The following is a 12,795-nucleotide window of genomic DNA, read 5'->3' as shown; positions in this document are numbered from 1 at the left end:
TACCTTTACTTACTTTTATTATTATTATTATTATTATTATTATTATTATCATCATCGTCAGTATTAGTATTATTATTACAAACTCCGTGTAGTCTGCAAGCAAATTATACTGACTGAGCAGCCACCGCTTGTCGGTGAAGTTAGTGCCAACTTTTGCAGATAGAGGGTATTGTGTGGGTAGCGCAACAGATCCCCACGGCCATTAATCTCGGTTTTCTAGACTGGAGCCGCTATTTCCTTGAAATAGTTTCTCAGTTATCCTCACGAGGCTGAGTGGACCCTGTTCCAGACACCCCTACTTCTCAGAAAATCTGGTAGCGCCGGGAATCGAACCCGGTACCTCTGGATCTGTAGCCAAGAACTCTGACCACTAGACCACAGAAGCAGTCCAGTATTATTATTATCATCTCTTGTCACAGGTTTATTTCCTGGTATTCCTTTTCTTGAACCAGTGATGCACCTCACCACTCATGCTTCAAGCTTCGCACTATAGCACTTTCCGTAGTATGTGTAATGTTCCCAGGATAGCTGTTTTTTACAGTGAATCTATGGAGTGCTTACCAGGAATTAGTTCCAAATATTTTCTCAACCCTCTCATGACTGTACCCGTGGCTGAATTTAATCAATGTATATTTAGTTTTAAGCAAAAGCTTTTTCAACCTTTGATGTTATAGCTCAAAATAACAAATCTGAAAGTTTGTGGAAGCAAGCAGTAGTGGCCTACTTAGGAGTACTATCTTGGCATTTGCTTTGAGGGACTGATGAAAACCATGAAAACCTCAATCAGGACTGAAGATGCCCAGGGCAAGATTCCAAGTGTGCACCCCCAAATGCAAGTTAGATGTGTTACTAATGACCCAAGTTGCAATGCAAAAGAGAAACAGTAGTTATAATGCCCATATTATGGTGCCTTCATTTATGGAGGCCTTTTAAACATTTGAAGGGATATATTTTTGATAGAAATATGTGAAGAGAGTGCACAATTAGGTGACTGGGAGAAGAATAGACTGCTTGATATATTTACGTTAAGCCTGTACTCTTAGGTTGGTTATAATGTTTGAAGATTGTAAGGCTGGGGTAAGTAGGGAAATGTAATATCAGGAACACATTCAAGTCTTAAGAATGTGAAGTGGATTTCCTGAATTTCTAATTATGGTTTGTAGTGTCTGCATTGGAAAGTAGTTATTCTTCTTCATTTTTGCTCCTCCCCCACTGTGCTTCATTTAATATGCTCTTACTCTTACACATGGTGTTGCAAGACGTACTGTGAACCTGTTTCTTATTTCTAGAAGATGTATGCATTAGGAATAACAGTGGGTACAAAATTAAAGGTAGAATACAGTAGACATCACACTGGTTTTCTTTACAAAAGACATCACTAATAATGTAACAATGGCTGTTAATTGTATAAATACACACAGTTGTGATGTCTTCATTATTTTTTTATTGTGTTTTTAGCTAGAGGATTTAAAATTTGTATATGATTTTAAAGTCATTGTTTGTTCATTAATGCTTCAGTTGGGTTGGGTTGCTGAGGCAAGGTAACCATTAGTACTGCAAATCATGAATAATAGAAATTTGCATGGAGGTTTGGAAGAAAATTAATTATATTTTTGCATGTCTTAGACTATTCTCTTTTTTCATGAACTTGCCTTCTGGTTAGGATTGTGTGAAAGTTTCTGCCATATATTGGTTACACAATTTTCATCTTTTAAAAATTAATTTCAGATGTCACATATCAAATTAAAATAAATTAACATGAAAGTAACTATAGTTCCATTCAGAGACTGGTTTGAGCATACTTTCTGAAACTGGTATTACCTCATACAGCATTTTAATGGGTATATAATTTTATTTTAATTGTGACTCATTCTATCAATTAGAAAGTGAAGTAAATGGTAATGGTAATGGTAAAAAGAAGTGGCTGTCTGAACAATCTTCAACCCTTGACACAAATTTACTGTACAAGTTACGTTTTTGTTCCCTCCTATGGCTAAGCTAATGGTTCCTATAAAAGTAGTTGAAATTGATAAGCAATGCAGGAGTTTTTAAGCATGTAGCTATTGTGCTGTCATTGTTTGCTTTCATTTTATGCAAGGAAGTACTGTGCACAGTTAATTTCTATATTGTGATTATGTGCATGGATTTCATTGGTAGAGGCTGTAATATATGTTGCATCAATTTAAAAGACAATATGACTGAAAGAAAATGAGAAATCTGTAATAGCCATTACTGGTAGATTCCTGCTTTAAAGAATGATATTTATATGCTGAATATGGGATATGCTTAAACATTAGAATTTTAGGTTATGACAAGCTCAACAGTGTTGTTTCATCACTGCCTTGAATTACTGAGTCATCTTTCCCTGTGACCTATGCAATAATATTGGCTGGCTGCCTAAAATATGGTGAAATTCATATAGTATAATTAATTCAATTTTTACCACACTACTTAAAATGTTATCAACTCTTTTAAGGTATATGTTCAAGGACATTGTATATACTGATATGGAGGTGGAGAAATATTGTTTCATCAGAGGCCAGATTTGTGTCTAGATGGAAGATGGTGAATATAATTTAAGTAATGTCTTGTGCTCAGTACTATAGATTTTTGTTATAACTCCTAAATGGTGTTGCAACACTTGATGCACGTCATTTTGGGTGTTCTTTAATTTCCAACAATCAAGAGCATTATGGTTCAAAATCTTGTGGTATAATATATACCAGTTCAATAATATAGCCCGTTTTCTTGTTCCTGCAGTTGTTATACCATGCCTAGTTTATATGATGAGACCTTAAATGTTGCTGCTGTAAGAAAATCCCTGCTTCAAAGTAATATAATTTAAGTATATCACTGTTGCATAAATTTCCTCCATTTACTGCCATACAGTGTCCTTGAGCACATCTTTTGTAGTTCAGTTTCTCAGATAAGCAGAAGTCATATGCATAGCAGTAGATTATCTCCTTTTAAACAGTTGTTAAACTTTCTTAAGGGAAGTTCTGGTATTTCACATTACCTTCACAAGTAACAGAATGTTTGAATAGGTTGTGAGTTCCATGTATCTAGTGCAATTTTTAGTGTACTGTCTGTAGATAAGAATCTATAAAGCTAAGCTTATAATGTGCAAACTAGAATAGGGCAACACAATGTGGATCATGCCAAGCCAAGTTGCTAAGTGTCTGCTATGCAGTTGTCAGATAATGCCCATAACTTGACAGTCTCTAAATAAGGCCAGCAAGGGGTTTTACTTAAATGTTCTGCAGTTAAATTATCTGCCAGTTTCCTACTCTTCTGTATCCTTTGAACATATCCAAAGGCATTTGTTTCAGCAATTTTTTGATAATATAATGAATAATTGAATGTATTTAGTAGGATTTGAAGTTCTCAAAGCAGTTGTTATGGAGAGTTCTATCTTCTGGGATGTAACACTGTATAGTCTGTTGAAAGTTAACTAATATTTTAGAGGAATGTGTTGTCTCCATCTTCAGGGTTGAAGAGTAAGCCAAGCTTGCTTGCTGCATATTTATCATATTTTAATTCTGTTATATTTTTATCTTCTTTTAAAACCTAATGAGTGATTTAAACAAACTTTCAAATTGTAACTTAGAAAAATGGCTCTCATTATATGTATGAACTGTACTCAAATTGACAGTGAATGGTAAAGGAGTTCGGGTTTTGTTCAGAGTCTGATATATACTTTTCATGGCATACTTGAAGATAAAACTGCATTGTTAATCAGGTGAGAGCAGTACATTTAAGTATCTCCCACAAGTAACATTTCTGTACTGTTCTTGTATTCATTACATAAGAGAATATTGACATATTTTTCTTGTTACAGAAATCACTGAATGAAATGGGAAGTGAAGGGTAATTGAATAATATTGAGATTATGGTGCTTTTTGTTCTGAATAATGCTGTGCACATTTAGACATTAATACAAGAGAATGTAAGTACGTAAAATGAGCAGTAACTTCAGCAATCTTGTAACTTGCCAAGCAGCTCATGGATGGATTCTTTTTAAAAGATCTCTAATATTCATGCTTATGCACAGGATGTTTGTTAAATTCCTTAGCTCTTCCATATCAGGTACACATAACATATTCACATAGAAAATATATGTATGTGATCATGCATACCTGTTACATATTCATGAGTACTGTAAGCATTTATTGTTATGCAGTAATAGCACTGTACAGACTTTGCTGGTAGCATATGTCTCATATTCCTTTGGTTAGAGAAGTATTAATTTAATAATGCTTTTAGAATCATTTCTGTCAAGGCCACATGCAGCATTATGACTAAGCCATTGTCCAGATAAATGTAAATGTTAGCACCAACACCAAGTGTAGTTTTAGAATTTTATTTTGTCAAATAATTAAACATGTTTTTTAGAGTTAAATGTCAGATAGTTAACATCTGCAGTATTTATCTTAGAGACATGGCAGATATAAACTGTTGCTTATCTGTCAAGTACAGCTGGTAGCAGATATTAGGGTTTATAATATAGTCACACTAGTTGAGTCCATTTAACTTTTCCTTAAACTGTTAGAAGCATTTATGAATGCATTTTTAGACAATGTTGTTATTGCTGTTGTTGTTATTGTTATAAGATAGTCAGGTTATTTTGTACATTGTCACTTTTGTATATACTCATAGGCATAAGAATAAGTGCTGGAATAGAGGTCAGGCTCTAGCCAGTATGACAAAGGACTGCTAGTCACCACAGTAGGAAAAGCATATATGCAATAACTAATTCAAGGAGTGAAGTATAACATACAGCAAACTCTCTTTATTATCTGCATTAAAGGAAGGGAGAAGCACTGCAGATAATTAAAACAATGGATACTCCAGAAATCTGAATATACTCATTTTCTAGGTTGAATTTGACCTCGAAACAATTTAATTATCACTTACTGGTTAGCTGCTGGTCAGTAAACAGTAAGACCAATATCTGTCCAATGGAAGAAAACAGCCCTTATTCAAAGGTAGTAGGCTGATCTGAAACATAATAAAACAACAAACAGCAGGCTAAGAAGTTGTACAGCCTACTGCATATCAATATAAACAATCACTGATAAATGTCACTGAAATAGATATAATTGTCAACACTTCAGTCATTACAGGAAGCTACAGGTCTATAAGATCCACATTTAATCTGCATATGGGTAATCGAGAGCCTACTGTACTCTGTTAATATAGTTTATGCTAGTTTTAATTATAAATATAAATGCATATACTGTGTTACTTCAAATAGATGCACATTTTACACTGTTTTTTTTTTCCATTCAAAATTTGAGGTACATCTTAAATTCGAGGAAAATGCACCTTTCTAATTTTTCCACAAAACCCACATTCAGAAATTGGATGCATCTTAAATCTGATGGCGCCTTATATTCGAAGTAACACTTAAGTTTAAAGTAAAGTAATATATGTAACTGTCCAACTACATAAATGCCTATAGGGATTTTTATTTAATTTCAGTCATAATTTATTATTCATATTTATACATGTTGAACAAAGTATATACAGATGTACCAAATATTCCAGTCAAACAGTAGCACTCCTATTGCCTGTTCTGAGGTCTCAGGTTCAAATTTTGACCCAGAGATCACCTATCCTAATTGAGGTTTCTCATGACTTTCTTAAGTTTCCAAGAAATCGCCATGATAGTACCTCAAATTAGGCCATGACCATTTCCGTCCACATTCTTTCATATTCATTTTTCATTAATCCTTCTCTGCCATTCAGTGTTATTTAATTTAATCTGCTTATAGCATCATTAGCTAATTTTTCTTTTCTAAAGCATGAATACCCATGAATACACTTTGAAATTTTAACACACTTAAGCCATACACTTGCCCAAATGAAGTGTCGTTTGTAATTTACAACTGTTCTTAGCTTCTCTAGATTGTTATAGTTGAGGAAAATGAGTGAGAAGTTTACTTATGAGGAATAATTGCTTCTTTGTATAGATATAGTTTTTGTTTTATGTGTTGAGTACCTGAACTTTCATTCCAGCATTTCTACAATTATATATGCTCATTCCAAATTAGGGCAGTAGAATAACAAAACAGTAGGCACATTATATAACTAGTAGAACCTAGAAGTAAAAGGTAAAGTTGTCCCTGTGCTGAGCTAACCAAGCACCGTGCTTTGAAGGCATAGGGGTGAGTCAATGTATAGATCAACATTTTCTTGATCTCAGCACAAGTTTGAGGTGAACGGTCAGCTTCACACCCAGCTGCTTTACCCCCAGGGAATGTGCCCCCAGTACCCATTCGATAGGAGGCTGGGTGGGCCGCAGAACTGGTCTGGACGGCATGGAGAACAGAAAATTCTTGTCCCTACCTGGAGTCAAACTCCGACCTCTTGGTCATCCAGCCTGTAGGCAGTTACTATACTGACTGCATTACCCCACACCAGAATGTAGAAGTAGTGGATTAAATGATTGTTTAGTCTCCATTCAAAATTATGTCTTTTGGTGTGGTCACAACTGATTTCTCTAGTCTTTCATATCTTGCATATAAATCAGACAAATGTTTGACTTAGATACATTTAATGTAAGAAGTCAGATATACCCAAGAGATGTTTAGACTTATGCAAGCACTCTTAGTTATTTTCTTCATTTTATATTTTTTGTTTAGCCACATATGAATGTTGTCAAAAGACAATTCTTTTCATATGTTAATATTTTTATCTACTCACAAGCATAGCCATAATGCAAAATTCTGGTCATGTAAATTTAAGTAGACTATAGATATTGTATCTAAATTCCACACTACCAAGAATGTTCTGCCATGTTTATGACATTTAAAGATTAAATATCATAATTTCTTCAGGATACTGGTAACTTCATACCTTCCTTGCAGAGCATATAACTGGCAACTTCATACCTTGCAGAACATATAACTGGCAACTTCATACCTTCCTTGCAGAGCATATAACTGGCAACTTCATTCCTTGCAGAGCATATAACTGGTAACTTGTTGACAGTATTGCATTTGTGAGAAAATTCACACACCCTCAGTGAAAGTTTGGACCATTATCTTACACATTATCTGTAGTATTTGTAACACCAGTGCAGCACAAATAAATATCCCATATAAACTATCCAATATAGAAACAATTTATGGTTATTAAAAGCTGGGTTGGGTTCATTTATGCCTAATTTAAATCTCTATTTTACTCTCTCTCTTTTCTTGCATGTATATACAGAAAGTAGAGTGCCTGTTATCCAAATTGCCAATTTACCAAATGACCACAACCAAGAAATGTGGACGTTTTCAAATAAAGTGTTTGAAAATGTTAATTTGTAATTGAATTTATGAACTGTTTATGTTTCACCTGTTTTAAAAGTTTTCTTATTTGTTATTATTATAATAGTGTTATTTGATGGATAAGAATTTAATCCAATTATCCAATTGTCACTAATTAATTCAGATAACCAGCATTCTACTGTATATATAATACTGCGTAAATGTGAACTGTTTTATATTGCTTGCTGATTGCATGACTAAAATTTTCTATTCCTCTTCAGAGTCATGTCACATTGAAAGATGTCAGCTTTACAATATCATTTAACTTATATTAATTGATTTACAAATATCATTTCCTATGCCTAATACCTTTACATTCATATAGTTTTTAACTGTTATCACGTCATATACATTGTCATATGCTGTGTAATACATATTGCATTTCCATAACTATTTGTATATTAGTATAGGTGATTAGTTACTAGTCAGAAACTTATTTGACACAGATTGACGCCTCCATGGACTGCAAACCACTTTATCACTTCCATTTTAACACGTGAACTTCATCTTTGATAGTTAAGTATTAGCCCTTGTACATGTTAGGAAAGTAAAAATCCTATTTCTACTGTATTTAGTAAAATGTAATGAATGGAGTACATCCATAATGCCCTTGAGATTAGCTGTTTTAAATGTAATGCATTTGTTTTCTTATAAACATTCTCGTGTTTTACTGATTTTTCATATCAGAAAATATAAATAGTTGACATTATAACCAAAGTGATGAACAAGAAAAGTACCAATCATTGGGTTTCTTTTCAGATTTAGATATTTCACTTTTAATCCTCTCTCTTTGTGTGTTAGTTATATATGCATGGCATTCCTGACTTGTACTTTTCAACTCAATACTCTAAACGAGGTGTGAAGCTAGACCCCTTGAAAGTAAGCTATGTAATGTGGCAGCTTTGTCTAGTTGCCTTGAGAAACATTCCCAGTAAAATAAGGCGAATTTAATTTTTCCAAAAGTACTTTCTCCTTTTACTTTCTTTAAATATCAGAATTTAATAAGTATGGTGAATTGTTCTATCCACTTTATCCCTACATGAGAAAGAGCCTTTATTGTCAATTCATTTTCATTTCTCTGTTGTGTAATGCAGTGAAATACTAAATATTTTCAGTTTTCTTGTATTAAAATACATTATTTGTAGCAGATGAATGGAAAAGATTTTTGGGTCATACAGTTTCTTTGTATCAGTTATATAAATTGAACGACTTGTTAGTTCATCATAGCTGTGAGAATCTAAAATATTCTGTATGATGCAATTGCTCAGGTATTATGGCCTTGAAAACTAATCATTTAAATGGATTCCAATGTAAAACAAAAGACATGCATATGCAGACCTAATGTGTGTTTATGATATTGGTATTACTGGAACTGATAGTGTAATCACAAAATTGAAAGAAATTGGATTGTTATCCCTTTAATATCTTTTATTAGCTTTTGTTTTCTCCTGTTTAAAATGCTTTGTTCAGTCATGGCTGCCTCTCACCTAAAATGATGTGTAAATGTTCAAATATGCTAACATATTGTGGCATAAACATCTTAATTATGCACTGCATTAGATGATTCAGTTTTATTGTGTTAATATTTATGCCTTCTATAATTTCTCTTAAAAGCTATTCTTTATGTAAGAAGGTTCTCTGTAATTTTCTTTGATCTGTTGTTATTTTTTCCTTCAGAGGTATTCATTGTTTAAATGTTTACATAGATATTGTGATATGAGTTTGAAAGGTGACATCATATTAGCAGTAGGTATTGTTGAGTGAATGTTACTGGAAATCAGAAAGAGAGACTTCTCTCTGTCTTGGCATTTAATACATGCCCTGCAAAATGTATGGATGCTCAAAAGGATGTTGGAAGTTGGTCACAAGTTTTTTAGTTTCTGGAGTTTTATATGTTTGTCTTATCAAACAGTTTTTTGCCTGAATTTCAAGTAACATTTTACTGTAAAAAGAAACTAAATTGTCCTGATTTGTGGAATATCATAATGTTGTAGTCTAATACCATGGGTCTTATTAGAAGAATGCCATCTTCTGGGGTGTGGCGCCATGAAGATCTTGTATGAAGTGACATTTTGGAGGAACATTGCCTCCAGCTTCAGGGTAGAAAAATCCATGAGCAAGGAACCAAAGGGAGGAGGTGACTGCAGCAGTTCACACAAGATCTAGATGACACCACATCCCAGAAGATGGCATTCTTCATAGTCACCGCTGTGAAAAACTGAAATCTTGCATGGTTTTTGTTTGTTTTTATATCTGCATTTAAACTCTCTTAGTTATAAAGGAACTGTTACTGTATCCATGACATCCAAGTATTACTCAAAGCATGAAAGATGTTACTCATAGTCAAGAGGATCTATATTAATTAGAAGAAAATATACATTTACATAGGTCTTATTTAATACCCTTCATTTGTCGTCTGGGTCGTAATGTCATCAAATCCAACAGATTCCTTCATTTGTGCTTACATGCTACATGCACGGAACACAAAGCAATCCATTATAGAGAGACAGAATTTGCATATCATACCCCTTTTTATATTGTCCCTCTTCATGCTCCTGCCATTATGAGCTAATCTCACCAACTGACCCAAAAATCAGATGGAATGACTGAACTAATTTTAGAGTGTTAAATGAGGTATAATATGAGGACATGATTTTTCAACATTTTTTTGCCTCTGTGGTATTGAAACGTCGTAGTTTTTGCTGGTGGGTTAATGGAAATATCACAGTAATGTACATTTTTGTGTTTATAACTGCTCTGTATAAATATTATGTGTGAAGTATAGTGGCTGAAGTAGCAACTTAACTCAGCTGATGACTTTTGCTAATTCGTGAGTTAAAATGCATTGTATGAACTCAAGTATTAGGTCAACACATAGTGTGAACACCATTTAGATGTAAGAAGTGTGCAAGCTGAAAACAATCGAATATGCAGATGTGCAGATTTCATTGGTTTGAATTGAATGAACAATTACACAATGTATAAGCATAGTAGGTCTCAACAGTTTTATGTTTCAAATTATACTGTGGGTAAAGTTATAGTACATAGTACATTTATGAATATAGATTTGTTTGCTTACTGTACCAAGCTATTCAGTAGGTTTTGTTAGCCAAATATCACAATTTGGGGGGGGGGGGTAAATTCTTTTAAAACATTTCCAGAATTTGGTTTCTTTGATGCATGTAACCAAGTTTACTGAAAGCATAGACTGTTTCTTTGCCATCTGCAGTCCACCATCAGTCACTTATCATGTAACAGCTTGGCAGGCAGAAACAATTGAAAATGCATTTGGAAGGAAAGGCTTTTGTAATTGTAATTAATTTCCCAAGAGTAGCTGGAGACTGAGAAGTGTAAATGTTCATGTAGGACTGAAATCTGATATATATTGTAGTGCAGTTTGAAAGTCTGCACTTTGTTTATAATGCATGCTGCCTTGTGTTGCATCTCAGTCATATGGCAATGCATCCCCCTCCCCTAATATTTCCAGCAAAACTGATGAAAATTCTATAACCATACATTCTTGAATTACTCTGAATTGTATCAAAAATATTTCTATATATATAAAACATTTAGAAAATCTGTAACCTATGCTCCCTAGTATTCAGAATTCAGTAAAAATATGTGATAATGAATATATTAAATGGATTTATTACAGATGTTGCTTCGAATATATGCTGAATTTTAGAATCAACATATGTGTTGGTACTGGTTTGATGTAATGCCATTGTCAAGTAAACCTCAAAATTTAGCAGAGTAAGATTTGTCAATATGTGGGATATAAACCGGTCTGGAGAATTATGCGAATGATGACATGCAATTGGGGTGAGCAATAGTTACATTCAAATTAATAGAACTTATTCTAATTCTACTGTTTCATAACATAGTTATTAACTTAACACAGTTTTCATCTTGTTAATTTAAATACCATTATCTCAGAATACAAGTTGTTATTGATATAGTAATCATAATTTATAAAAACACATTCCTCATGTTCTGGCCCCCAGTAAATTTAGTTCTACTTAGTTATCAGTTATGTTGATCGCCCTAAATTGAAAAATATGTGTAGTTTTAACTGATGTACCTGCAGAGCAGAAGTCATTAGTGAGACAAGGTAAATCTAAGTCTAATATTGCACCACATTAAAGCAAAACTCTTAGGCAATACAAATAAGCAATAAATGTTCTGTAGTAAAATGTTGAATGTTGTTTGCAAAGACTAGTCGCTAATTTTTATAACGTGGTTTAAGGTGTATGTTCACAAGCTCAGGGAAAGAAGTGTTAAGACTCCATGAAGGGCAGAATATATGAGATCATTCTGAAGGTTGTGATAAAAACTTTTAGATGATTAAGTTTCATCTTTTTGACTTTGCCTTTTGAATCATGGCATGCAGTTTGTAACACTAACATTAGCAACTGATTGCTAATTAAGTTATGTATACTGAATAGAATATGCCACATTCATATATGGGAATGATATGATAGCAGAGGTAATGATTACAAAATCATTGATAGTGAAAGCTGTTCATTGTGTGTTTAGTACTAATTTTTCATTATCATTTTGGCTGCTCCATGGCCTATATCCCAAGATTGTTTCAACTTTGCCTGTTTTTTTAGATGCCAATGAATTGGGCATACAGACTGTTTCTTGTAAATATTTTGAATATGGGAAACTGTGTACCAATGATGCCAACTGATAAACACCAGTTGGCAAACACAACAGTAGAAGTGTTACAATGCAGCAATTTGGCATACTTGTTTGATGTGCTTTGCTATCCAGACTGATCCTGTCTCTAGCTTTCCCATCTTGCCTTCTAACATTGTACACCCACAGTGATACAGAGCCATTAAATAATAATCACTGCTTAAATTAATTCTACCAGAATAAAGAAAAATTAACCTCATTTAGATCACTGGTTACCATGATAGTTGATGGCACATGATGTACACTGTATCATCAGATATTACTCATAGTAACTTTATTGTGCTCCATATCGATTTTGCTTTGAATTGTGCAGTGTACAAGTATGTGAAAAGTCTATATGACAAAACATTTCTCATATTTTATTTTAAGATATTTGGATACCTTATGTCCATAAGACTTCATGCACAGCATTTGAAATACTTGATAGTAATGTATTCATTACATATTTCTTAAAGAAATACTTGCTTTAAATGAACTCTTTTATTTTTTAAATATAAACATTATCTGGTGTAATTTTAATTCACATGAGATTCAGTACATTTTATGATCTCGTACCATTCAAATTGCCATCAATTATCAGTTTCTCATTCCTTATCCATTTGACCGTTACTAAGTTGAAGATAAAAATTCCAGCCATATACTGGCTGATGGATTTCTTCACTTTGACTAATATTTAATATATTCCTCTCCACCAAAGTACTATACTTTAGCGTCATATTGTGTGTGAAATTTCTTTTTTATTCCATCACTACCATAGGTAGTACGGGAACACCATACA

The 12,795-nt window shown here is 33.4% G+C and overlaps 1 protein-coding gene across 1 annotated transcript in view; it reads left to right on the top strand.

Annotated features, from left to right (window-relative positions):
• The window catches only part of LOC111867229 (phospholipase ABHD3), a 37,983-nt gene extending 32,243 nt beyond the window's left edge, over window positions 1-5,740 (top strand). The window contains exon 9 of the mRNA XM_023856881.2: window positions 3,839-5,740. Within this exon, the coding sequence (XP_023712649.1) occupies window positions 3,839-3,840 (2 nt within the window). The 3' untranslated portion in view covers window positions 3,841-5,740. The remainder of the gene's footprint in view (window positions 1-3,838) is intronic.
• The last annotated feature ends 7,055 nt before the right edge of the window (window positions 5,741-12,795 follow it).

The sequence above is a fragment of the Cryptotermes secundus genome, unplaced genomic scaffold (assembly GCF_002891405.2).
Source record: "Cryptotermes secundus unplaced genomic scaffold, Csec_1.0 scaffold945, whole genome shotgun sequence".
Lineage (NCBI taxonomy): Eukaryota > Metazoa > Arthropoda > Insecta > Blattodea > Kalotermitidae > Cryptotermes > Cryptotermes secundus.
Note: the sequence above shows the minus strand (reverse complement) of the source record. Positions and strands in the feature narration are given on the sequence as shown.